Source organism: Electrophorus electricus, chromosome 9, assembly GCF_013358815.1.
Source record: "Electrophorus electricus isolate fEleEle1 chromosome 9, fEleEle1.pri, whole genome shotgun sequence".
In the NCBI taxonomy this organism is placed as follows: Eukaryota; Metazoa; Chordata; class Actinopteri; order Gymnotiformes; family Gymnotidae; genus Electrophorus; species Electrophorus electricus.
Window position 1 is genome coordinate 18,634,525 of NC_049543.1, and position 23,756 is coordinate 18,658,280.

General features: G+C 40.7%; 2 protein-coding genes across 3 annotated transcripts in view; both read left to right on the forward strand.

Annotated features, from left to right (window-relative positions):
• Positions 1-10,546, forward strand: part of LOC113586675 (exportin-5) — a 16,745-nt gene extending 6,199 nt beyond the window's left edge. The window contains exons 8-33 of one of the 2 annotated variants that reach the window (XM_027024981.2): positions 221-297; positions 390-422; positions 527-623; positions 707-790; positions 900-1,025; positions 1,121-1,211; positions 1,357-1,485; positions 2,123-2,238; positions 2,478-2,633; positions 2,850-2,891; positions 3,036-3,125; positions 4,130-4,329; positions 4,762-4,861; positions 5,107-5,288; positions 5,616-5,716; positions 5,846-5,942; positions 6,027-6,163; positions 6,344-6,441; positions 6,586-6,632; positions 6,974-7,077; positions 7,256-7,315; positions 7,463-7,560; positions 7,722-7,829; positions 7,957-8,094; positions 9,212-9,376; positions 9,890-10,546. In XM_027024981.2, the coding sequence (XP_026880782.1) occupies positions 221-297; positions 390-422; positions 527-623; positions 707-790; positions 900-1,025; positions 1,121-1,211; positions 1,357-1,485; positions 2,123-2,238; positions 2,478-2,633; positions 2,850-2,891; positions 3,036-3,125; positions 4,130-4,329; positions 4,762-4,861; positions 5,107-5,288; positions 5,616-5,716; positions 5,846-5,942; positions 6,027-6,163; positions 6,344-6,441; positions 6,586-6,632; positions 6,974-7,077; positions 7,256-7,315; positions 7,463-7,560; positions 7,722-7,829; positions 7,957-8,094; positions 9,212-9,376; positions 9,890-10,039 (2,826 nt within the window). In that variant the 3' untranslated portion in view covers positions 10,040-10,546. The remainder of the gene's footprint in view (positions 1-220; positions 298-389; positions 423-526; positions 624-706; positions 791-899; positions 1,026-1,120; positions 1,212-1,356; positions 1,486-2,122; positions 2,239-2,477; positions 2,634-2,849; positions 2,892-3,035; positions 3,126-4,129; positions 4,330-4,761; positions 4,862-5,106; positions 5,289-5,615; positions 5,717-5,845; positions 5,943-6,026; positions 6,164-6,343; positions 6,442-6,585; positions 6,633-6,973; positions 7,078-7,255; positions 7,316-7,462; positions 7,561-7,721; positions 7,830-7,956; positions 8,095-9,211; positions 9,377-9,889) is intronic. The other variant, XM_027024982.2, reaches the window with a different exon arrangement.
• Positions 10,547-12,680: 2,134 nt separating this feature from the next.
• Positions 12,681-13,925, forward strand: LOC113586680 (cystatin-M-like). Its single transcript, XM_027024991.2, has 3 exons — positions 12,681-12,909; positions 13,452-13,562; positions 13,763-13,925. The coding sequence occupies exons 1-3, from the start codon at positions 12,682-12,684 to the stop codon at positions 13,850-13,852; spliced, it is 429 nt and encodes a 142-aa protein (XP_026880792.2). The 5' UTR covers position 12,681; the 3' UTR covers positions 13,853-13,925.
• Positions 13,926-23,756: the final 9,831 nt, after the last annotated feature.

Below are 23,756 nucleotides of genomic sequence, written 5' to 3' on the forward strand. Positions count from 1 at the left end.
AGTATTTTCTGTTGAACAGGCCAGATCTTAATTGCAATACTGACACATTTGGGATGGCTTGGGGCTAAGTGTTTGTATAAATCCTTAAACTGCAAAAGTCTTTATTTGGAACAAAAGAAAAATTAATTTAAAAAAAAAGAGAGAGAGAGAGAGAGAAACATGAGTATTTTTGTTCTGCTCTAAAGGATAGTCAGTTTAATGTGTGTCCTGTTTTTTGCAGGGGAAACTGGAGGACAGGAAGCCACTCATGCTGCTGTTCGATGATGTGGCCATGCACTACATTCTCTCGGCTGCTCAGTGAGTACCTTTCCCTCTGCCTATTCCTGAATACCTTCCTTGCCATCACGTGTGCAGTATATGAGCAATTTTTTGATCTTCTTTTAATACAGGTCTGCTGACGGAACCAGCATCACCGGTGACCAGTAAGTTTCTACACTCGTCTTTGATAGCCATATGGAGAAACCACAGTACATTTCGACACGGTGTACGTGAGTTAACGGATCTTGTCTTGCCACTTTGAATGTAGGCCCGAGGGGACTGGGCATGGGGAGACGAGATACACCTTCTTAAAGAGGCTGTGTCAGGTGCTCTGTGCCCTGGGTAGTCAGCTCTGCGCACTAGTGGTGAGTTCCTCCTCACCCTTACAATTTCCCATTTTGATCACATGTTGGGTTAAGCCGGAGCTGATGCCCATGTATTGCTTTAGGGCTCCATAGCTGAAGTGGAGGTTCCTGGGAACCTGAATAAATACATGGAGGCCTTCCTTGCCTTCACCACTCATCCCAGCCAGGTAAAATGGTGTAATTGCTGCATTCTGGCAAGCTGCTGAGATAAATGAAAGTGTTCTATAAATAATTTTTTTTCCCCTCCTAATGTTGGATTTCTTGACAAACAACCAGTTTCTTAGGTCTTCCACCTTGACCACCTGGGGAAACGTATTCCGACACGAGGTTTTGTCAAAGGATCCCGTCATTGTACAGATGGCTATTAAGTATCTGAAGGCAACCACAACAAACCTGGTGAAGGTATATGCTTTTTTTGAAAAAAAATTTTTAAATGAGTTGGCACGGTCATATCTTTTCATCATATACTGTCTTGGCTAAAGTAAAATCCTTTTCAGACAGGATTCCCCTCTAAGAATGACAGCCCAGCTTGTGAATATGCCCGTGTAGACTTTGACAGCGATGAGGACTTCAATGCCTTCTTTAATTGTAAGCGGTTTGCTTAGTAGTCATCTGCTGGTTTTTGTATTAGAAATTGGTCTTTAAGGAAACTGGAAGTTAAACAGGACTTGTCCAGATAAATGGTACAAATTAAACCCACGGCATTTCTTATGGCGTGACTTGTCTTCCATAGCATTTAGGGCCCAGCAAGGGGAAGTTATTCGTCCTGCGTGTAAGATTGCCCCTCTTGAAGCCTTCCAGGTTGCTGGGGAGTGGCTACAATATCAAATCAACACACCCCTTGACACAGGAAATTGTATGTGTGAGTTCACATTTTGAACAATAATTCAGACTTCCTGCAAGTCTTGCATGTTAAACTTTCATAATATATAAATCAAGTATAATATAGTGTTTATATGAATGGATTTTTTAAGGCTTTATCAACAGACCAAGTTCAATTTTCTTAAATGCCACAGAACAATGCAAATAAACGTTGAGACAAAGAATAAGTGGTAGTGAAAGTCCTAAACTATCATGACTTCTTGGAACCTTCTTGGAAGGTTATTCATCTGATAACTGTTGTTGAGTATCCATGGCCATGCAGCAAACAGTACATGGTGCTTGGTCTTTGAGGTTTCAGTTTTTTCATAGTAGTAAAGCAGTCAGTCAAAGTGACACTTGGGTGCTACAGAAACCCACTGAGGCAGGGCAGAATGTTCAGCATGATGAAGCTGACTTGCCTTTAACCCCACCCTCACATGATAAGCCACACTAATTGGTGAGCATTTAGAAAATTATGGGCAAAGTAATCCTTGAGTTTTAGGTTGTCAATAAGATGCTGGCAGGTACTGCTGTTAAGTGTTTTGAAAGATGCTTTTCTACACTACAGATGGCTTTAACTAGATGAAAAGATGGCCAAAATGCTATTGGTCTCTTAAATTGTTCCTGGTCTCTTACAGCAAAGAGTGGAGAAGGATTCTGCTCTGTGCTTTCACCGTCTGTCGTGCAGTGGGATGCAATGACCTTCTTCACTGAAAGTGTGATGGGACAGCTCTTCAAAATCCTGGACAAGGAGGTAAAACGCATCGCACTGCTGTACACTAAAAGCCTGCCTGCTAAGAAGTCTTGGGGGCTTTCAACTTGACATCATTGAATCTGATTGAACAGGATGCTATGAGTTGTTCTATTGGAGTTGCATTGCACTGATAGTGGAGGCAAATGAGTACAGAAGCAAACTAAGAAGAATGAACTCTACTGAATGTCATTAACAAAGTTATGTCTCCCTGCTCTTTTCCTTCTATCCACAATGAGCAGAAACTGCCTGTGGACCAAGGTATGGAGCTGCTCCAGGCTGTAGTGAACTATGAGACGCGTGATCCCCTCATACTTTCATGCGTGCTCAGCAACCTGTCGACCCTCTTCCCCTTCATCTTACATCAACCACAGTTTTTACCCAAAGTGTTCTATAAGGTGAGGGCAGTGTGCTGGCTTGAATGCCAAGCAGTGCCTGGTTTTCCAGGACTGTCATAGCATAAATGGGGAAATTGTACAGAATGTTTGAGAAAATCTTTATGCTAATTGCTTTAAGGAAGCCAGGACAGAGCTGGTTTGATTTCTTGTTTCAGACTTCAAATCTATAATTGATATTCTTGTTTTTGTTTGTTTTTGTTTTTGTTTTTATTTTAGCTATTTCCCTCCATTACATTTGAAATAGTTGAAGAAAGCAAGGTAAGAGACCTTGTAAAGCTAACTTTGTGCATGTTCAAACTAATGTAACTGCTTCTGACTTTGCAATTGGATGCAAATATTCTTTGGAAAACACTGGCAATAAACTGTCAGGTTAGTGATTCACTTTATCCCAAATATTTTTAGGCTCCTCGAACTCGAGCTGTGAAGAACGTCCGAAGACATGCCTGCTCCTCCATCACCAAGATGTGTAGAGATTATCCAGATTTCATGATGGTATACCTTAATTCTACAGCTCTATGCAGATTAACATAAAGGTCTTCACATCTGAAGAGTTTATCAAATGGAGGAACAAACCTGGATTTTTAGAAAACTGTAACACTGCACATTTCTGTGGTAATCCATGAGTATGGTGACCATTTAAAAATATTCCCACAGTGACAAGTGGAATTGGAATAGGGCAGTGGTAGCTTTTGTACAGAGGTAGCAGTGGTATTTGACTTGTATTCGGAAGGTTGCTGGTTCAAGCCCCACCACTCCCAAGTAGCCACTGTTGGCCCCCTGAGCAAGGCCCTTAACCCTCAGTTGCTCAAATTGTACTCAGTCATAATTGTAAGTCGCTTTGGATAAAAGTATTAGCTAAAAGCCATAAATGTAAATGGATAAGATTTATAGTCTTCCCAGGGGAACTGTAATAAAATGCCTGTTAAGACTACTCACCATTGGTGAGTTCTGACTTCCACATACTTTAATCTAAGCATTCTCAGCTTCTGTACTGAAGAGTTTTGTCTGACTGATTTTTTTTTTCTTCATGTGTCAGCTGAAGTAGTGCTTAAAAATGGTTGTGATTGGCTGAAAGATTTTTTTCATTTTCATTTTTTAAAATCATTTTTGCATGACACATCATCTGTTATTAGACACACGGCTGATTCTAAAGATGATATTCAGTCACTTATTCATCAGGAAAGTGACAAATTACATTTTGCAAACGTGATATCTGGAAACGGTTTGCACTAATCAAAACTGAAAGTTTGCAAAAGGTTAGCTTGACTAGGGAAGGCTAGTATTGTATTCTATCAGTTGAATGTCTTTTCAGTGTTATCTGCAGTTATCTGCCCACAGGTAACCAGCTGTAAACACATCAGCTAGCTTTGTGTGTTTACAACACGTACACAGCCCAAAACGTAAAAGAAATGAGACAGAACGCAGGCTTGCGCCAAACACCACAGAAAGCTTTCTGAATCTGCTTGTTGGCTGACGAATGTGTGTCCTCCTTTCAGCCATGCTTCGACATGCTCTACATGCAAGTGAAGAAGCTCTTTGCCAACGAGCTGCTGCTGACCCAGATGGAGAAGTCTGCTCTGATGGAGGCCCTGGTGCTGCTCAGCAACCAATTCAAGGACTACAGCAAGCAGAAAGCCTTCCTGGAGGAGCACATGGCCTCCGTGACAGCTCGCTGGCTGTCAGGGGAGATGCGCAGGTAACGGCTCATGCAGACCTAGGAGGCAGCTTCTAGTGTGCTACAACAGAAATTTAAAAATGCGCAGGTACAGTAGTATGGGTTATTGTGCAATCCTCTTAGTGGTTAAGTACATTTCTCTGGGACACTGCTGAAAAATGGATATTTTGTCCCATAACACTTTCTGCTATTTTGATAAATGCTTCAATGGCAAGGTTGCTGCTTCTACTAGTACTGTTGCTACTCTTTATAGCCTTGTGCATAGACACACAACCTGAAGAGCGTTTCATGCCTTGTGTTGGTAGAAACAGAATGTAGCATGATGCTTATATATTGCTTGTTGTCAGTGTAATTAATTAATGGTATGTCAAGATCTAATTGTGTCAACAGGTTAAATGATGTATTTTTTTTTTCTTTCCTTATTGAATTCTATGTAACTGCCCATGGATACAGTGTGTTGTGGGATCCTGCTAGTTTCTTGGCATTTGTTGGTACTGATCAGGTCATCAATGAGCCAGGCTCTGAGGACCAAATGGGAATCAATAGGTCAAGGGTAAATATAACCACTCACACACACCACAACCAACATACCACATACTGTAATGATCAGAACCATATATTGGCTTTTTCCCTGTATTACTTATGATTTAAAGATCAAAGTTCACAGATATTCATGCCTAAAAAGTGACTGATGACGACGACGACAACAACAACTACAATGATGACTATTCTACACACGTTTCAGGAGACCTTATAGCTGCATGTGGAGGCCTCTAATGACTTTATCTCTGATGGCAGATTAGCTTTTGTGTCTACACGATCCTGGGAGTGGTGAAGCGAGCGCGCTGGCCCACTGATCTGGAGGAGGCCAAAGCGGGGGGTTTCGTGGTGGGCTACACTTCTGCGGGTCTCCCCATTTACAGGAACCCGTGCACAGAGCCACTGCTTGCCCTGCTGCCAAACCTACTCGCCCTCATCAGGTGGGGCAGTGCTTTGGAACAAACCAAGACGAACTTTCTTAGTCATGTTGGCAGATTAGCCGTTGATCAGAATCGAGTCCGGGTGAGTTGTAAGCATTTTAAGGCGTCCTGTTGAAGATAAGGTGGTAGTGATGTGTGGATGATGCATCCCTGGGTTGTTTCCCTGGAAACTGAAGACTAGGATTTGGGTTGAGTTGGTACGAAGGGGATGATTTTATCTATCCAACCAAAATCCATTCACCTAAGGGTTAGAAGTAGGCCATTAAATTGTCATGATAATTGAGAACTGTGTTCACTTTTTTTTACATGACATCAAATTTGTTTCAGAACCCACAACAGCTTATATCTACCAGAAAATCAAGCCCGACTCAGTGAGACCTTTAAGCGGGCATATGATGTAATGGACGTAGAAAAGAATCTTATTTTAGGTAAATGGTAAACAAATCTTCATCCTGTTAAAAACTGCTTTTATGCTGTAGCTACAAGAGCTCTTCAGTATGATGAGATGATGAGCTAAATGTGTATAACATTGACTAAAAATGGTTGCCTCCACATAGCAATCCCCCAGCCAGTCCTGGATGTGTATGATTCTCCAGTGTACAAAAGTTCACTGGAGCGTATGCAAGGATTCTTCTGCACGCTCTATGACAACTGGTGAGGCTTCTTACAAAGGTATGGAGTCATCGCACAGTCAGCCTGGCTTGTTTCCTCAAACATCTCTTGTTTTCCTTCCTGTAGTTACCATGTGCTGGGGAACGCTGGCCCAGCCTTGCAGCAGGACTTCTATACAATAGAAGGGTTGGCTGAAAAGCTGCTAGGCTCTGCCCTTATCCACCTAGAACATGTTCCAGACCACAGGCTTCGCCCCTTGCTTCATATCCTTTGTAAAATGCCATCCTCTGGACAGTGGTGCTCTGAGCTATATCAGTCTATGGCCATTATCCAGCTCAAGCTAGGTGTCATGGACAACGGCTGTGTCAGCGCTTTGCTTCTGTGTCTGGAATTAAAACGTGCGTCTCATAAGTGTTATTTGCCTTAATGTAATGGGTGCTCACGGGTGTTCATGAAACCTCTGGTCACATCCTGTCCTCCAGAATACTACGACAGTCTGCTCTGTCCCTTACTAGGCCTTCTGTTCTCCCACCTGCTCCAGGTAAACTTCATGCTCTCTATGGAAAACAATGTGGCATCTCTTTCCCAAAGGACTGCCATGATGTACTTGTTTAGAGACAAAGTGAAACATGGTCCATATAAACAGTACCTTAGAAATGCTCTGTTCATTTCTGCTCTTCTACAGAGACTGAACCTTCGGTGGCAGATAATCAACCAAAGAACAAGTGTGTGGTGAGAGACTCTTACTCTTAACTTGTATTAAATGTATATAAGGGATTTTTAGATTAATTCTTTAGATTTATACTGCACAGTGGTAGAAGTGGCAAAAATATCACAATACTTAGACATTTTTCCGATGCAAGTATTGTGTGTGTGTGTGTGTGTGTGTGTTTTTTGGTTTTTTTATGGATCATGCAGTTGGTCAGTGCTTCTCAAAATCGATGATGCCCATGATATCCTAAGAACCGCACATAGTTGCTCAGTGCATTGCAATTACAGTAACACCCAGCGCCGTTTGCTAGGCGGGACGTTGTCTGTTCCACGCTATTCTAACCCGTCTCTGTCATGGGCAGTGGTCCAGACGAGGACGAGTGCTCCGGGGAGAGCCAGGTCACTCAGGAGATGCTAGAAGAGCGGCTGGTCCGACTGGTTACGCGAGAGGTCCTGGATCTGCTCAGTGAGTTACATGCTTGACCCTCCCCCCCCTTTCTTTTTTTTTTTTTTTTTTTTTTTTTTTTTTTTTTTTTTCTTTTTTTTTCTTTTTTTTTCTTTTTTTTTTTCTTTTTTTTTTCTTTTTTTTTTTTTTTTATGGCGTCCTCTGAGCAGCCCCTAACACCCCATCTCTCATCCCGCAGCTGTGTCATGCATAGCGAGGAAGCTGCCAGAAGCAGCCGGGAACAGGGAGGACGCGGATGGCGAGTTGAAGCTGTCAAATATTTGTGTTTTCTCTGTTCAGTACTAGGACTGCAATTTGGGTTGAAACTGCAGTCTACACGTTAAGTTTCATTAAAGTAAAAAGAATTTGAGGTCTGAAGCAGAACATCATTGTCTCCTCTCTTTAGGAGACGAGGAGAGAATGGCAACTGATTCTTCACAGCTGAATGTGTCTCAAACTGCAGATGAACTGACCGAGCTAGGCAAATGTTTTCTCCAGCATGAGGTATCTTCTCACACACTGCTTGTGCCAGAGTGCTGTCTCAATTTTCTGCTGTCCTCTTTTTTTTCTTTTTTGTAAATTGCCTCTTTCTGCCATGCTTTTTTTGACATGTGTATGTTTGTTATTTTGTTTTTGTTTTTTTTTACACCTGCAACACCCCACAGGACATGTACATGACACTCCTGGCCATCTCCTTCAACTCTCTCTCCTGGAGGGACACCACCAACTGTCAGCGAGCCGCCACCCTCGTCTGCTGGGCTTTGCTCAGACAGGTACCTGAAATGGCTCTACACCATCGCAAATTGTTTGCACTGCACACAGCACCTACGTGCCCTGACTGGAACCCATGTCCTTAACGTGCACTGTGCACCGCTCACTCTGCCATGGTGTCTGCCGCAGGTGGTTGGGGGGAACCTGCTGCCGGAGGCCGTGACCTGGCTGTACGCCAGCGTGCTGAGCGCGCTGCAAATGCACGGTCAGCACGATGGCTGCAACGCTGCCCTTACCCAGCTCGCCCTGCTCATCTACGATGCCCTGGTGGGTGCTTGTCCAGGACTGCGGTGCCAAGGCAACTTGTGCTGAGGGATTTTGTTAGTTTGTTTGTTTTACACATGACCCATGACTTTCACAGTATGATAACCTGGTCTAAAAAAAATGTCAATTTTACTGTATCTCGGTAGTAATTGACAATTTTTAAAAAATACCAAGGTTTATTACAAAAGTCTCTCTATATATCCTTTGTACAAAACAGCCACTGATGGGCCAAACAACTGTTTTTGTTAAATTTTACAAGATAATGACATGAATAGGTCTAGCTAACCACACCAAATAGTCTATTGCTTCATACTGAGTTTCAACACCGTTGAAAAATTGGTGAAACATTGGCTAGATATGGCCTTGTATGCAGGTCATGGTGGTGTTGAAAGCAGTGGTTTTCAAACTGCAGTCACAGAGAGGTTATGGAAGAAATGCATAATCCTGTATTTTGAGAGAGGAAATGAGCTGAGCAATAATGAAAAAATGTAAATGACAGGGCCGTATACAGCTAACTTCATTGACACTAAGCCATTATGACTGATAATGTTACAAACATTACTTGGCCAGTGAATTTTCCATGAAGTCCCTGCCTGGAAAAACAGAGGTTGGGAAGTGGGAATATCCTTTTGGGGAGTAGCTGAACTCAAAAAGGATAAGAACAAAAAGGAAAAACATTGTAATTGTAATGAACAAAGGGGAAAAAAAGTTGGCAGTAATTGGCAGAAATGAATTTAATCTGTATTTTGAACAACTCGATGGTGAGAGAATTGTAAAATCATATACCATGTACAACGGTGACATCATAAAAACACTAGTCCCAAGGTTCAGATTCATAACATTAAATTATGTTTTGCTTAGTTCCATTTTGGCAAAACATTTGTTTGCATTTGCATTTTGCAGATTTGGAAGCAAAATCCATTAATTTGTCCTCACTTGTCCTCACTTGTCCTCCCAAGTTATATACTCTTGGTTTGCAAATCCCTTTAACTTAAGCTATGTGACTTTTTAACATAACGCTTTAGTCATTGATAAGAACACATTAAACTAAGAATATGTGTAGCGGTAAGCATCTGGAACTTTTCCTCCTAAGTGATCCTGAACACACTGTTCTCCACAGCGGCCTCGTTATGTCGAGCTACGCGCCATCATGAACCAGATCCCCAACATTCACCCAGAGCATCTGGAGCAATTTGACCAGAAGACCGTTGACCCCATGCTACAGAAGGTTGGGGAAAAGAAGAGAAAAGACCAGTTTAAGAAACTCATAGCCGGCACTGTGGGGGTAAGGCGAATGCTTTCCAAAAAGCAGAGCTCCTTCTTCTCTAGAGTATAAAGTTTTAACCCCTTTTAAGTTGGTTTCAGCACAGTCGGGGATTTTTGTTTACTTTTTAATATTTAATTTTTTTTCCCTTTACCCCAAAGTTGATAAGTAACAATTTAAATTGTACTTAATTTTGCAAATGTTGGGTAATGATGGCTGCACTGGCTACACAGCAAATTGTCTTTACATAACATGGATAACCCCTTAACGTCAAAACTAAATTGTTCCCATGTCCTCTTGCTAGCAGTTTGGCAACAAATAGTAAGAATTAGCATTAGCATCAACTACAGCATTGAATTGCTAAGGAAAAATCTCCCAAAGCCCTGTATGGACATACGTCATGTTCTTGGCTACTGTGCCGATCATAAAGAGTAAATCTGCCTCCTCCACTCCTCAAGTGCTCCATGGAATCTTGCACAAAAAAGGTACTCATGTTTTCTACATGACAGTTAACATTTTTCTTTCTCTTCACAGAAACCTCTTGGGCAGCAGTTTAAGAAGGAGGTCCACATCCGGAACCTTCCATCCCTCTTTAAGAAGGCAAAACCTTCAAAAGACATTGTGTCTGACAGCACGAAGGCTGGTCTGGTCGAACTGTTTTCCCCTGAGCACGATGACCACTAGGGTGAAAAACACATCCTCTTTTTGGTACAACCAGTGGGCCTCTCTGTTGCAACACAGCATCTCCTCTCACTGAGAGTTTTAGAAAAAAAAAATCAATACAAAAAAGTTTTGAATTATTTAAGCTGGGTGCTAGATGTTTCCTAGGTTTCTATTTTGTGCCATTTGTTTAGACACAGAAAACTAAAGGGAGAATTCCAGTACTGGACACAAACTGACAAAGCAATGTCAGGTCCATGAGAAAGTCCTGTCATACATTTGACTGAATGGATGATTAATAAAGACTTATGAGCAGACTTGGACACTTCAGAAAACCCAGCACTACATTCCATCTCCTCCATTCACTTAATGGATGATATATTAAAAAAAATTGTTTGTTTTTTTTAAACAAATCAACTCCAGTTGAACACTAACTGCAACAAATTGTTTGTGTACAGGAGACGGTATGTAAAAAGTGTTGTGCTGTTTATATATTGCTGTTTTTAATAAATGTAGACTTGGTCATCTAAATGGGTGGTAGCAGTTTTACTGTACACAGGGATTTGGGGTTGTTTTGAGGGGGAGGGGTATGGCACTTTAGCAGCGCTGGAGCTCAATAGTCTGATTACAATTTCCAATCTATAAATGTCGTGTAACACACAGCAGTTTGTGATCTTACTGTTAAGTAAATGTCATTCATTTGTTATGCTATTAAGCAAGTACATTACATTTCAATTTATTTGTATAATGCTCTTTACATGAGGTGTTGTCACAAATCAGCTTCACAGAGAATCCAGGTCCAGGGCCCTACTGAACAAGGCAAAGTCAACTGTGGCAAGAGAAAACCCTCTAAGAGCAAGAAAAAGAAACCTGGAGAGGAACCAGAAGGGGAACCCATCCTCCTCTTGACACTGCATGGCAAACAAACCACGATAAATGAAGTTTAAATTTATAATAGTACCTTAAGAAATGGCTAATATGTATAAAGATGCTAAGTGAGTAGTTGACATAAATTTGAGTTTGCACAGGAAACATCTAGCATGAGTTCAGGGTGTCCATGTGCCCTTGTGAAATTTAAATGCTGTGGCTGGCTAAGTGGCACATGTAGTTGAGCCTGTCAGGAACACCTGGAGGGTCAGGGTCGCATGCTGGGGGCTCCCTAGTGGTTCTCATTATCAGTCCTCGTGATCCTGGAAGTTTATATTTGAAAGGCATATTGGCTTGTGCATTTAAATTCAGATTTTAATGTGTCAAGCTCATTTGTAATTTAATAATAAAATCAAGGGTGAAAACTTAATATTCTTTGAGAACCATAAAATGGCAAAAAGATCATTTTACTATGGCAGCCTTTTTTTTCAATTCTGTAATTATAAACTTGCATCATATTTAAAATTAATAGATAATGGGTTATCCTGCAGAAAGTATACACTAACACATTTTACCTTTTGTTTTGACCCTGTGAACTTCAACTGACACTATAGAAAATGTGTGAATTGAGCTGAACCTGTACTATTTGAGGGACTTCTCGTTTGTCTGACCTGACATGAATAACGCCTTAGGTATTCCTCATATCTCCCTATTATATTAATTTGCCTGTGTGCATTACTGCTTAGTGTGCCATTTTACTATTTGTGAGGTATATCACAATATTCCACACTAAAATCAAATTATCCCTGCAAAAAGACTTTTTCCCCATTGAAAAATTCTTGTTTGTCTGACCTGGGGTCATTAAAACTCTCAAACTTCTGGTATTTCTGATTCAGTTGTGTAGCCTATTGCTGAATATGTCAGGTTGTGAAAACCACAGAGACCCCATTCAGGTTAGGATACTACATCCCTTGCTGCAAGGGAAACAGGAAATCTAGGTACCACAAAACAATTCATTCAAACAAATTTGAGTAACATAAGTGTAAACATACCTCTCCAAATCATAGGCTTAGGAGTAAAATGTATCAGGATTCAGCCACTCAGCTATCAATTGCCTGAAAAAATATCCTTAATAAATATCTTAAACCATTCCACTGACCACATTCTATTCTGAGTCAATCTGGTTTTGGGGAAAAACAGCACAGTTAATTCCACCAGTCTTGTAAATGACATAAACCACATGGGGGAAGGATGACCATTGAGGTCTGGACCTCGAGGTTCTCATTATAAACGTTGAAGTTAATAAGTTAAAGGCATATTGATTAGTGCATTTAAATTTTGATTTTAGTGTTTTGAGTTGATTAGAAATACAAATATATATATATATATATATATATATATATATATATATATATATATATATATATATATATATATATATATATATATATAGTCTAGTGGACAAAAGATAGATATTAAACCAATTTTTCAAAAATGATAAAAACGTATACTAATAAACAGAGACACCACATAGTGTGCTTCAACTTCATTTGTCCTCTGCTATAAAATTGATCACGTATAAGCTCAAAATGCTCTTAAGGAGGCAATTATATTGTGAAATGAAATCAATCGGACTGAATAATTAGCCTTTAATAATTAGCTTTTGGAAAATCACGTGAGCTGCCAATTATCGGACGAATTAAAATCAGGTGTTTTTGTTCTAGTGTAGCTCCTTAAGAGAACCACACCACAAAGCCCTTACGGTATCAAAGCTATTGAGCTAGTTTATGATGGTCAATATGTATTTGGAAAGATGCTTTTTAGCCCATATTCTCTTGACGTACGTGACTGTCGTCTTTTATTGCTGTGTTTTCGGAGAAGCTGTAGCTGGAGGGCGAAGCTCTGTGCCGACAAATTCAGCTGCGGTGCAACAGGCCGCTCTGTTCGCTGTGGTAGAATATAACAAAGTCTATTCCAAGCAGATGACTGCTTTCAAGATCAGTAGTATTATTTCTGCCGAAAGTCAGGTAGGCCCAAATTCTCAGTAAAGAGACTTTATCGAATGAGGTAGTGGTGTGGCTGTGGGGTTGGTGCTTTCAACGCACTGTTATGACCCCAGGTAACGGTATAGGAGCTCGGCGTCTCTCGTTGTCTTACTCGGTTACATCTGACTTTATAATGCTGTAAATACATGGTCATATTGCTAACGTGATATGCACGCACTATTTTAGCAACTTTAAAGTAATTAACTTTCGGTACCGTGTACACAAATCCGAGCTCCTAAATCAGATTTGGGTCGCTACTGTATGTAGTCCCAGATCGGATTCGAATGAAAAGGGAAGTTCGGTTTTCATGTGGCCTAACGCTGTCATCGAATAACTGCTGAACGATTTGACTTGTGATCCTAGCATTCAAATTCATGTAGAGTTCATAACGTCCACGTTTCTTCAGCGGTGATGAACCCAGACAACGGTCATTGAAACAGTTGGTCTAACCTGGTGATGGCTTTTACCTCAATGACTTGTTGCACTTTGGGTCTGTAAAAACGATTTGTTTGAACATTTAACAGGTAGTGGCAGGATTTAAGTACTTTCTTAAGGTGAAGCTCGGACTGACACGATGCTCCAAAAACACAACTGGTGCAGCTCTTCAATCCTGTCCTCTAAAAGCCCATGGCATGGTAAGTGACTGGAATGGTCTACCTGTCAGTTTTACACACTTTGTATACATGGTAAAACCTTATGCTGAACGGGGGGGTGTTCATCTTGGATGAATTGAAGCAGAAGGAAGGAAGGCTGGTTGTGCTTCTGATTCCTCTTCAGAGAAGCAAAGGCCACCTGATGTGCAGTTCACATGAATTTTGCTTGCTGTCCTTTTCAGGTTCTCCTTTGTAACTTTGTGGTGATAGAAATCCCATGGGAATCTGTTGAGCTGCTTGTGGTGAATGGATGTACAAAATTATCAGGATGAACAGTGGTAGATGGCATCTTGCTGCTGCTTTTGTTGAAGACCAAATGCATCTGTTGGAAGTGTACATAATAAATTATGGTGTGTGGAAAGGGTTGGCTTCAAGTCTTTATTGGGGGTGGGGAGAGGGGCATACCTTATGCCTGGGCCACAAGGTGGTGCCAAGTGTCTTGCAAGGGTCAGTGTGTGGCAAAAAACCATGCAGCCACATTTAGCATGGCTGCAAATTGGAGTAATTTGTATTAATTCAGCTGGTACATGCTGCCACTTGGTGTGCTGCAGTGCCTTGTGGAAATATTTGGCCTCTTACAAATAATGCATGGGTGAGGGTTATGGTGGCCTGCAACTGTAGGGCACCAACCTGAGAAACACTTCAGCGAATATAAAGAAACTGCAGAGAAATACCCAGTTCCTTGAATGAAAAGGGTCTTCACAATGATGGTAAGAACAGTCTTCAACTAATCACATGTGTACAGCTGCATACATGTCTTGGTTTCTCTTGTGCTGAATGATGCTATAAATTAAAAATCCACTTTCTGCTAGCACCATGTTGTGCCTATGTAGCCAAGCAAGTTAGCTGTGAAGGAGGAACTTCAGTGTTGTGGCCACATCCAGCACCACTATGTGTAAAACCTCTGACCATGTAGGAAGAGTGGCATCAGCTGCTGTCTGGGTCTCCCTTTCTATGTCCAAGACCAACATGAACTGTAACTGATGAGCAGGTAAAGCTCAAGGTTTACTTTTTTTTTTTTTTTTTAATGTTGGCATTTTTTCCTACAACAGATGTTAACAAGTGCACTGTCTAGAGGTCTGACCATTGGTAATTAAGTTGACTCATAAAAGCATGTTATCAGAAACTCATGATCTGTGCCTTGGTAATTGTGACAGACCTTCACTTAGGAAGGTTAAAAGGGTATGTCGGAGTCCTTGGTAGTGTGGCTGCTTTGAGCCTTTTTTTTTTAGTTGATAAGACTAAGCATCCGTTTCTGAGTGCTGAAGCTTTTATTAACCAATAAAGAGATTGTGACCATTAGAAGAATTACATTATCTAAAACTTGAACCCCATCTACAATATAAGCTGTGGCCTGTTAAATTTACTATATAATGCCAACAAAATTGAACAAAGATGCTCAGGTGTTACATGGGTTCCCTTATAGCACATGAAGTGTGTGTGTGTATATATATATTTTGTGAAAGTATTGATTTACTCCTGCCTTATTTTGTCTTGTTGAGAATGCCCTGCTTTTGAGGATGACAATCAAAATATGAAAGGAAATATGAAATAAAAATGAAAGAATTGTGTGCTAGGCAAAAGCCAGTAGCTTTTGTCTAAGTATATGTTTAAAACTTCAAAACTTTTGTGGATGTGTTAATGACAATTTTTGGTACATCTAGCAAGTCAATTATTGGCTGGTATGCTAACTGGTTGCTAATAAGTTACCTAGCTATGTAAAGGATCTTAGGATGAGCTACCTAGCTAAAAATCTAGGAATGTTTTGCTTTGCCACTGAATTTAATGCTGTTAATATAAGCGACAATATAATTCCATATGTGCAATTTTAAAAGGGAAAAGCACATAATTGCATGATGGTCCTGTCTAACATGGTTAGTCAAGTTAGTCATATTAAAAATAAACAAAATATGACTAAATACATGAATTTGTTTATATAAGACATTTGGATCATTTATAAATAGATATTTTGTTAATGTTTTACTACTTTTCAACTGATTTAAAAAAAAAAATATGTTTATAGGTAGTTTGTTTATTTGGAAATGTTATAATGTTAATTTGTGACAAATTATATATATTTTATAAAATTCTCCCTATATTTATTTTTACAATGTGTAGATCTAGGACAGCGCCTTAGGGTGTGGTGGGGTGTGCTACAGGACCCCAAAAATCCTTCTTAAAGTCCCCAAAAGTCTAGAGCTGGACCTGCCCATCATTCAACACTCAGACGAATTACTGGTGATCATTATAAACCTCATAAATGAGTTTAGCTTTTAGTTTTCTATCTCTTTAAATTATATGAATGTTTCCTTTTAATGCAGACCCTTACAGAACATGCTCAGATGACTTTGCCTAGTTTGGATAATCCAGATTTACTCACTGTGCACCTGCATCCCTGAATAACATGCAGAACTATCTAATGCTTCCTTCTTTTTTTTCTTTTTCCCCTTAGGGCACTTTAAAATGTTTCATCCTAAATTCAATCTGTTCTTGTTTGTTTTTGCATTTATTTTTGTTTTAGTTGTTGCATGCATTTTAATTTTTGCATTTCGTGTTGTTATTTTTAAGATTGTGTTTAATAGACCAGCCAAATTTATCATTCTACTTTTTAATAAGTTGCCACCATTTTTACATATTTATTTGTGTTACATGGTGATTATGGCATCAGCTATAATGTAATGCCATTCTATCGCAATATATTTAAATGTTTGTTAAGGTTGTATAAAAATATTTGCCTACTCACCCATGCTTGAGTGAAAATATAATTTTGAAAATGTTGAAAGAAAAAATCCACACCAACTAATTCACTTAAATAGTATTCACAAAGCATATATTACACCTTTAATAGATTTCAAATTAAACTGTGATCTAATCAAAATTCTCTAATTCTGGTCTTTGACTGTCTCTTAAATGATCACTCAAAATTTGATCTAAAATTAATACCTTTTGATAAATGTTTTTATGATTTTACCTCTGCAATTGAAACAAATTTACCAATGCCTGCTATCTGTATGTAGTCATTTTTGGACACACAAAACCTAAGTAAATATTGAATGTACAGTGGCACCACCTCATGCACAGGCTGTCTGTATCAAAGCCTACATTTATGGCATTTAGCTGACACTTTTATCCAAAGCAACTTCAATTATGACTGAGTATAACTTGAGCAATTGAGGGTTAAGGGCCTTGCTCAGGGGCCCAACAGTAGCAACTTGAATAAGCAACCTTCTGATTACAAGTCAAGTACCTTAACCACTGAGCTACCACTGCCCTTATTATACAGAGTTTCACAGCCCTGGAATGAATTTCAGAGGTCTTTAAAATTGGATAAAAACTGCGTTTATTACATTGAAACAAGTCTGGTTGTTTCTGATTGCAGTGGTTGATTCTTTATATTTTTACCCTTTTGATTCATTTACTTTTGTCTTTTACATTTACTTTGACATAAAGTTTCTTTGGGGGAAAAAAAAAAATACTCCATAACTTTGTAAAAATGTAGCCAAAAGAAGAATATTCTATATCACAGCGTCGCCACACACTATAATATCTATCTGGTTTAATATTTCAGTTTTGCCTAGAAATCCTTTTCATTGAACATCCAGGGCTAAATATTTAAAATTGTTCAGCATGCTTACAAAACAAATAATACAGCAGTATGGCTATGAACAATGACTTTGTGTGCATGGGGGGGGTTGGGGGTTGAGGGCGGGATGACCCTGTGAGGAGTTGGTAGAGCACTCTGGATGTTCTTAGGCCATGTTATCAAGGATTTGATCTGGCACTAGTCCCACTATCAAGGGTCACTCCATAATGAAGGCTTTCAGCCAATTTTATGTATTTTATTTATTCAAACATCTCGAAGATTGTCCACTTTAAAATTGTGTAAAGGATTAATCATAAGTCATTATTTAGCAAAAAAAAGAAGATGGCAAACTGTTTCAAATGGTGAGAATAAGCTACCCAGCTGACAGAGTTTCAACTGCTCACTCGTTACTGACTTCTGTCATCGAGAGTATCACCTGAAGGTCAGTCCTGTGAACTTCAGCCTCTTAAGTCTGCTGGAATCCTTTGTGCGCTTTGCACCACAGCGTCGTGCCGTATCGCTGGACCCAAGCTGCAGTTCAGATGTTCAAAGTAGATTAGTGTGCCTTCTGATTAGAGCGCTTTCTGGCTCCTCTCAGCATGCCTCTGACCAAGGCATACTAAGTGGGATTTTATTTTGCATTATCCCACTTTCTTTTCCAAACTGTAATTACAATTTTACAGTTCTTACATGCCTAATGTTTAACAAGGTAAAACCATCAAATGAGATCAAATGACAATGTAAAATTATTTTTCTTTTTTTTCTTATTTCCTTGAATATATTTGCATCCTGCAAATCTGCGCATTTCTTTTGACCTGAATCTACATCAGTAGATTCATCCTTATAGCTGAAACAACAGACACAAGACACCAACAGGTGAAGCAACTAGCAGTGAGCATGTTTAATGAAAGGCCAGGAAACCATGCGGCCACCTCTTTTCTCCCGCAGATCCTAATTTCTCATATTACCAGTGTTTTAATAAAACCCTGCAAAGGGGGGTAGTGATATGTGGTTATTTCCCTGCTTTGCTGTAAATACCTCTCCCCAAACCCCCTTTAGTCCCTGTCTCCAACTCTAATTCAAGACAACAGATGGTGCTGTCTTTGTCCTGCACCACGAGCCCAAAGGTTCATGCCCGCTGCTCTCTCCTGCATGGGTCTTCATTAGCGGGGTGTAGCCTGATGCCACTGTTTGATGGCTCATCTGTCCATTCACTGTCACAGGCCGCAGAGCCCTCCTCTTGGCTTGGTCCCGCCCCCTTGTGTTTCCACCCCCCCAATACAAGCACGAGCAGTCCATTGGGTGTGTGTGTGTGTGTGTGTGTGTGTGTGTGTGTGTGTGTGTGTGTGGCAGAGGGAAAAAAGGTTACGTTTGATCAGTGTTATATTGCTGCAGAGGTCATGACCATGTGACCTCTCTGAACAGGGGAGGGAGTTAAGAGACAGTGTTAGCTAAACAGCATGTCTGATTACTACTGAAGTAGCTTTTTTTTTTGCTGGATTTTGCTGGGGGGGTTCAAGTTTATGTTCCTGATTTGATGGTGATTTATAGCAAAGCAAATTTGAAGTTTTAAACATATACTTAGACAAAAGCTACTGGCTTTTGCCTAGCACACAATTCCTTCATTTTTATTTCATATTTCCTTTCATATTTTGATCTTGTCATCCTCAAAAGCAGGGCATTCTCAACAAGAAGACAAAATAGGAGGAGTAAATCAATACCTTCAGCAGTGCTTGCGGTGCTCTGATTTATACATGACTCGTCAGCAGACTTCTGGGACAGCATTTCTTGCAAAGATTGAGACGGCAGACTGACCGTAAGCAGGCAAAAGAGGCGAAAATATCTGACCATAGCGCTCATTCCTACAAATGTGCTGCCCGACCAGGTCCAGCATATGTCTGTAGTGATATTAACGTACGGTGGGGCAGAGGCGTGGCCAGCAGGGGGTGGGGGGTGGATGGCGTGTGTGCATGTGTGTGGGTGTGGCTGAGAGGGGCCGGTTGGAGGGCGGAGATAAAGTGAGCAAGTTAGAGAGAAGGAGGGAGGGTGAGACAGATGAGAGAGCAATTCCGTTCTGCTCATAACCCCCACCCCCTCCCCCACCACCCCCCACTACTGTACCTCCCCACCTCTGTCCTAAGGAGGACCAGCCTGGGTACTGAGGAGGCATTTTTTTCTCTCTCTCTCTCTCTCTCTCTCTCTCTCTCTCTCTTTCTCTCCCTCCCTCTTTTCCATTCCCCCACTCCTAGCACACAAGACAGCAGCAGCAACAAGACTCAGTGTCTCACAGACACACACTGTCACGCACGCTCGCTCGCTGTCTCTCTCTCTTTCTCTCTCTCTGTCTAATTTTCTCTCAGGACCTCCAGGCTTCTGCAGCACGCACAGGTGTCCTACACCAACAAAAGCCCCGCCGGCACCCAGGCGCTCCAAAGAGGTACTTTCCTCTCTCTCTCTCTCTCTCTTTTTCTGTCCAAAGCTGGGTCGTCCCTTGCTTCGGTGGGACCAGGCTGCAGTGGTGGAGGCTTAGTGTGTCTGCTGTGTTTACATACCCCATTCTGCTTGCGTGAGCGGGGACGGCACTGCCGGTGAGATACGGCAGCCGACACGCGGTCTGTGTTTTGCAGCCTTGGCATTTCTTAACTGCGGTGGTGCAACGGGTGCCGGGCTCTCTAGATCAGGCAGAGTTTAGTTTTCAACCGGTCCAAACAGAATCTGGGTATTTTCCACATGGGGTCGATGGACTGGGATATTCCCCCGTTCCCATGTGGAGTGTCTGTCCACTGCTGTGGGATATGCATGTATTGCACTGTCAAGCTCCGCCGTGTTTGACCAGTTTACCATCACTGACCCACCTTCTCTGCTCATTTCACTACGTGGCCACATTTCAATGCAAAGTTCACGCGCATCACTGATGTTTAGATAGGAATCCAACACTGAAAGTGGCATGATGGTTAAATAACTTGGAGGAACAGGGCCTAGACTCATATCCTGATGCATGTTCCTGTGAGGAGACTTTTTATACAATTCTAATAATGTAAGAACACAAGATTTTTTGTGTACATGCGTGTGTCTAATAAAAGACCTTTAGTGAAGACATAGATGTTGATCATTTCAGTGCATGAACAAATGTTTTAATCTAAACTCCAGTTCATGTGATCTTTGATGTCTAATGCTGCTTCGTTTTCAACTAAATATTTCTACAGTTTACATAAGTGGGGCACCATGTATCATCACTGTGACCCTCCCCAGCACATTTCTGTTAATCTGAACTTATTTCGTGGAATGTAATTTTTCCCATCAACACACTCTGCAGTGATGTTAGTTGCTGTAAGTGTGGCGTGGCACCAGCAGGTTATCCATCAAACCCAAACGGCCTTGAACCCATCTCTGCCTCTCCCTGCCCCAAACAAGCTTCCACACACCCGTCTATGTCATGGTATTGAGTGGTTTATAGCACTATCCACTGGACGGGTCACCAAAACACAGATCATTTCCCTCCAAAGCTGATCACCTCGTGGTGTTTGGTCAGTGGAAGGCCTCTGATTAAAATGTGCTTGCACCAGAGGTAAGCAGAGGTCTACTGAGGCAGAAATTAATGAGTTCTGGCTCTGTGGACTGAAAGGTAATTTGGGCCTGGGGGTGGGGGGTGTAGCATCTCACATCAATCAACTACAAAAGTATATATGAGAAGCACACACTTGCACCTGATCACACAACACATTCTGCTTATCCATTTCATATCCTAGACCAAGTTTGCTAATTAAGTGCACTTGTTCAGGCGTTTGTAGTGTGTGTTGCTTACATTACAGCAAGGGCATGAAAATTTTTTTTTTTGGTAGCAATAATAAGGATTGTCACACGTCTAATGTTTTCTATCATTCAATTAATCTGAAATACTTCAGCACATAAAATATTTGCTATGAATAAGATGTTATAGGTTTATCAGTACATCGTTGTTTCATGTTACATGAAATCCTTTGTAAGAAAGTTTCCATTTTTTATTACCTTTTTTTGTTTGTTTAAGATTCAGGCATTTCTCTGTTTTAGTAAAACAGTTATTACCCAAGAGCATTCAACCTTCCAATGGCCTTTGTTGAACTGTAGGAGTTTGACTGATTTCGTGTTTTTACATAGTAAAAAACTTACTTGCAAATTCTTAATTTTACAACCAAGTCCTTGACTCTCTCTCACTTTTCAAAATGCCCTCATGTTTACCAGTTAAAATGAATTTGTATGAGCCTACTCCTGTAAAATATTGAGAGCAGCTAAGCTTTAGAAATGAGCTTGTTTTCCATAGCTTACTCACTTTTTTCATGATTGAGCGCCTGGTCTCAATCAGCTATTACATGGATGTTTCTGATGAATATAAAAATAGAATATAAAATATGGAATATAAAATATGAAACATTCTATTTAGGACCCATCCCTTGTAATATTGGAACCTGCTAAAAAGCTTTTTTTTTTTTTTAAGCCTAAATACTGATTTTCATTTTCCTCGATCGCTGTTGATTATATTGATGAATAGATCGAATGGATATACCTGCATTGCTATTTCTGTTTCCCAGAAAGAGAGAAGGAGAACAGAGAGAGTGAAGGAGCTGCCACTCACAGCATTTGCTCCGCCTCCCCACCCAGGCTTCTGCTGCTCATTTGCTCAGAAGCAGCGTGCAGAGTGAGTGGCAACACATGGAGACAGGCTTTGGCAGGGCCTCAGCGACAAATTCCCACAAGCCTTCGTGAAGATGAACAGTTGGGATGCAGAGGAGTATAGCAAATGAAAGGAAAGGCTTGGAGACATAGCATAGTAGTAGTGTGTGTGCGCGTGTGCGAGTGTGTGTGTGCGTGTGTGTATATGTATGGGTGTGTGTGTCTATGAGAAATGTACATGTTGCTCAGTCAGCTATTACACGGACAGAAACCATCAATCATGAGAGTAGGGTCGTTCTGTTCTCCTGCTCTTGCTCACTCTCTCTCATGCGCGTGCACACACACACACACACACAGACACTCCCTCTCTCTCTAGTCCCTTGGGGTATACTGTAAGGAAAAATTATAATGCACCTTACACAGCTATAGTCTATTCTGTGCTGTTTTATGGCACTGCATGCTTACCAGCGCTACTTAGACCAGTCGTCATGCAGACGGACGCCTACAAAACTGACATTGTTTGACTGTGTAAGATATTCACTTGTAACACACATATAGAGTCATATACACTCTAGCTACTATGTGACATTTATACACTGTACAGTGCACAACAGACACACCATACCCACTGCATGTAATAATTTAGAAGTTATTGATGTAACTGTTAATATTTCACTGTGGCTCTGAATTCTGCAGTGCAATTAAGCACAAAGTGTCGCGTTCTTCCATGTGCTGTTGCGCAGTTTGAGTTTGTGCTTCAAACTGCGGAATGTAGCCACATGTGCTAACCCATCATGCACAATGCATAGTGTTGCATCCCTGATGCTCACAGGCCTTTTAAGCCACAAGTCAATAACACAGGTCACTGTTAGACCTGCACATGGCACAATGTCACGTCTCCAGGCTTTGTAGCAAAGGTCAGGGGAAAAGGCAGGTGTGTGCTGGGGGCTGCTTGGGGGACCTTGACTCAGAGCCAGTGCAGAGAAAGCGAGTGAGGCTACTGACCCGAGCGACGGCGTGAGAGAGTGACAGCCGGCAGGCCAGTGTGCAGAGATAAGCAGGCAAGGTCTCTCTCTCTCTCTCTCTCTCTCTCTCTCTCTCTCTCTCTCTCTCTCTCTCTCTCTCTCTCTCTTTCTTTGGCCGAGCTGAAGAGAAGGTGTAGTGGACATAATGGATGGTCCATTACCAGTTCTACTTTTTGAAGCCTCAGCTTGGGTTCGGTGGTGTTCAACCAAAGCAGTGATGTGCTGCTGCCATGTATCACACATGTAGTCTGTGTGAAAAGCCTACATCTTATAAGAACACTTTAGGTGTTTTCAACCTAATCATTATCAACCATAGTGTATGCTCAGTTACCATGGACAAATTGTATAAATTTCCTTGTACTTTGAAAAAGAAGAGAAAACCTCTTGACTCCCAAAAGCTTTCTAATGAAACTGTAAAAGTAGTTGTTGAATTGTCAGTCAATTTTCATAAATCATGTATTCCAACGATTTACTGAATTTCTGGCAATAAAGTTTGAAGAGCATGATTAAACCTGAACTCAGTATTACAACTGTTACATTCTGAAATGTCTTAGGATGTGAAAGACATAAGAGAATGGCATACCATTTCCAGTTACGACCTTTCTCTAAGGCTTTGTGGTATTCATGAGTGATCTGGTGGAACTGTGTTTACTTTGAATTCTCTGCCAATAGGTTAGCAATAACATATAACAATTTTTTGTTCTCTGAAAGAATTAATTATACAGGGGAAATGTATCAATTACTGTCAATGACAATCTACCAAACACATAACATAAATAACACAGACTACATATACTGTACGTTATATAATACATATATTATTATGGCAATCACACATGGCCAACATTATGCTAATTATATTAATATATTCTAAATCTAATGTCATATGTTCTGTTTTCAGTTTGGTATACTCTACTG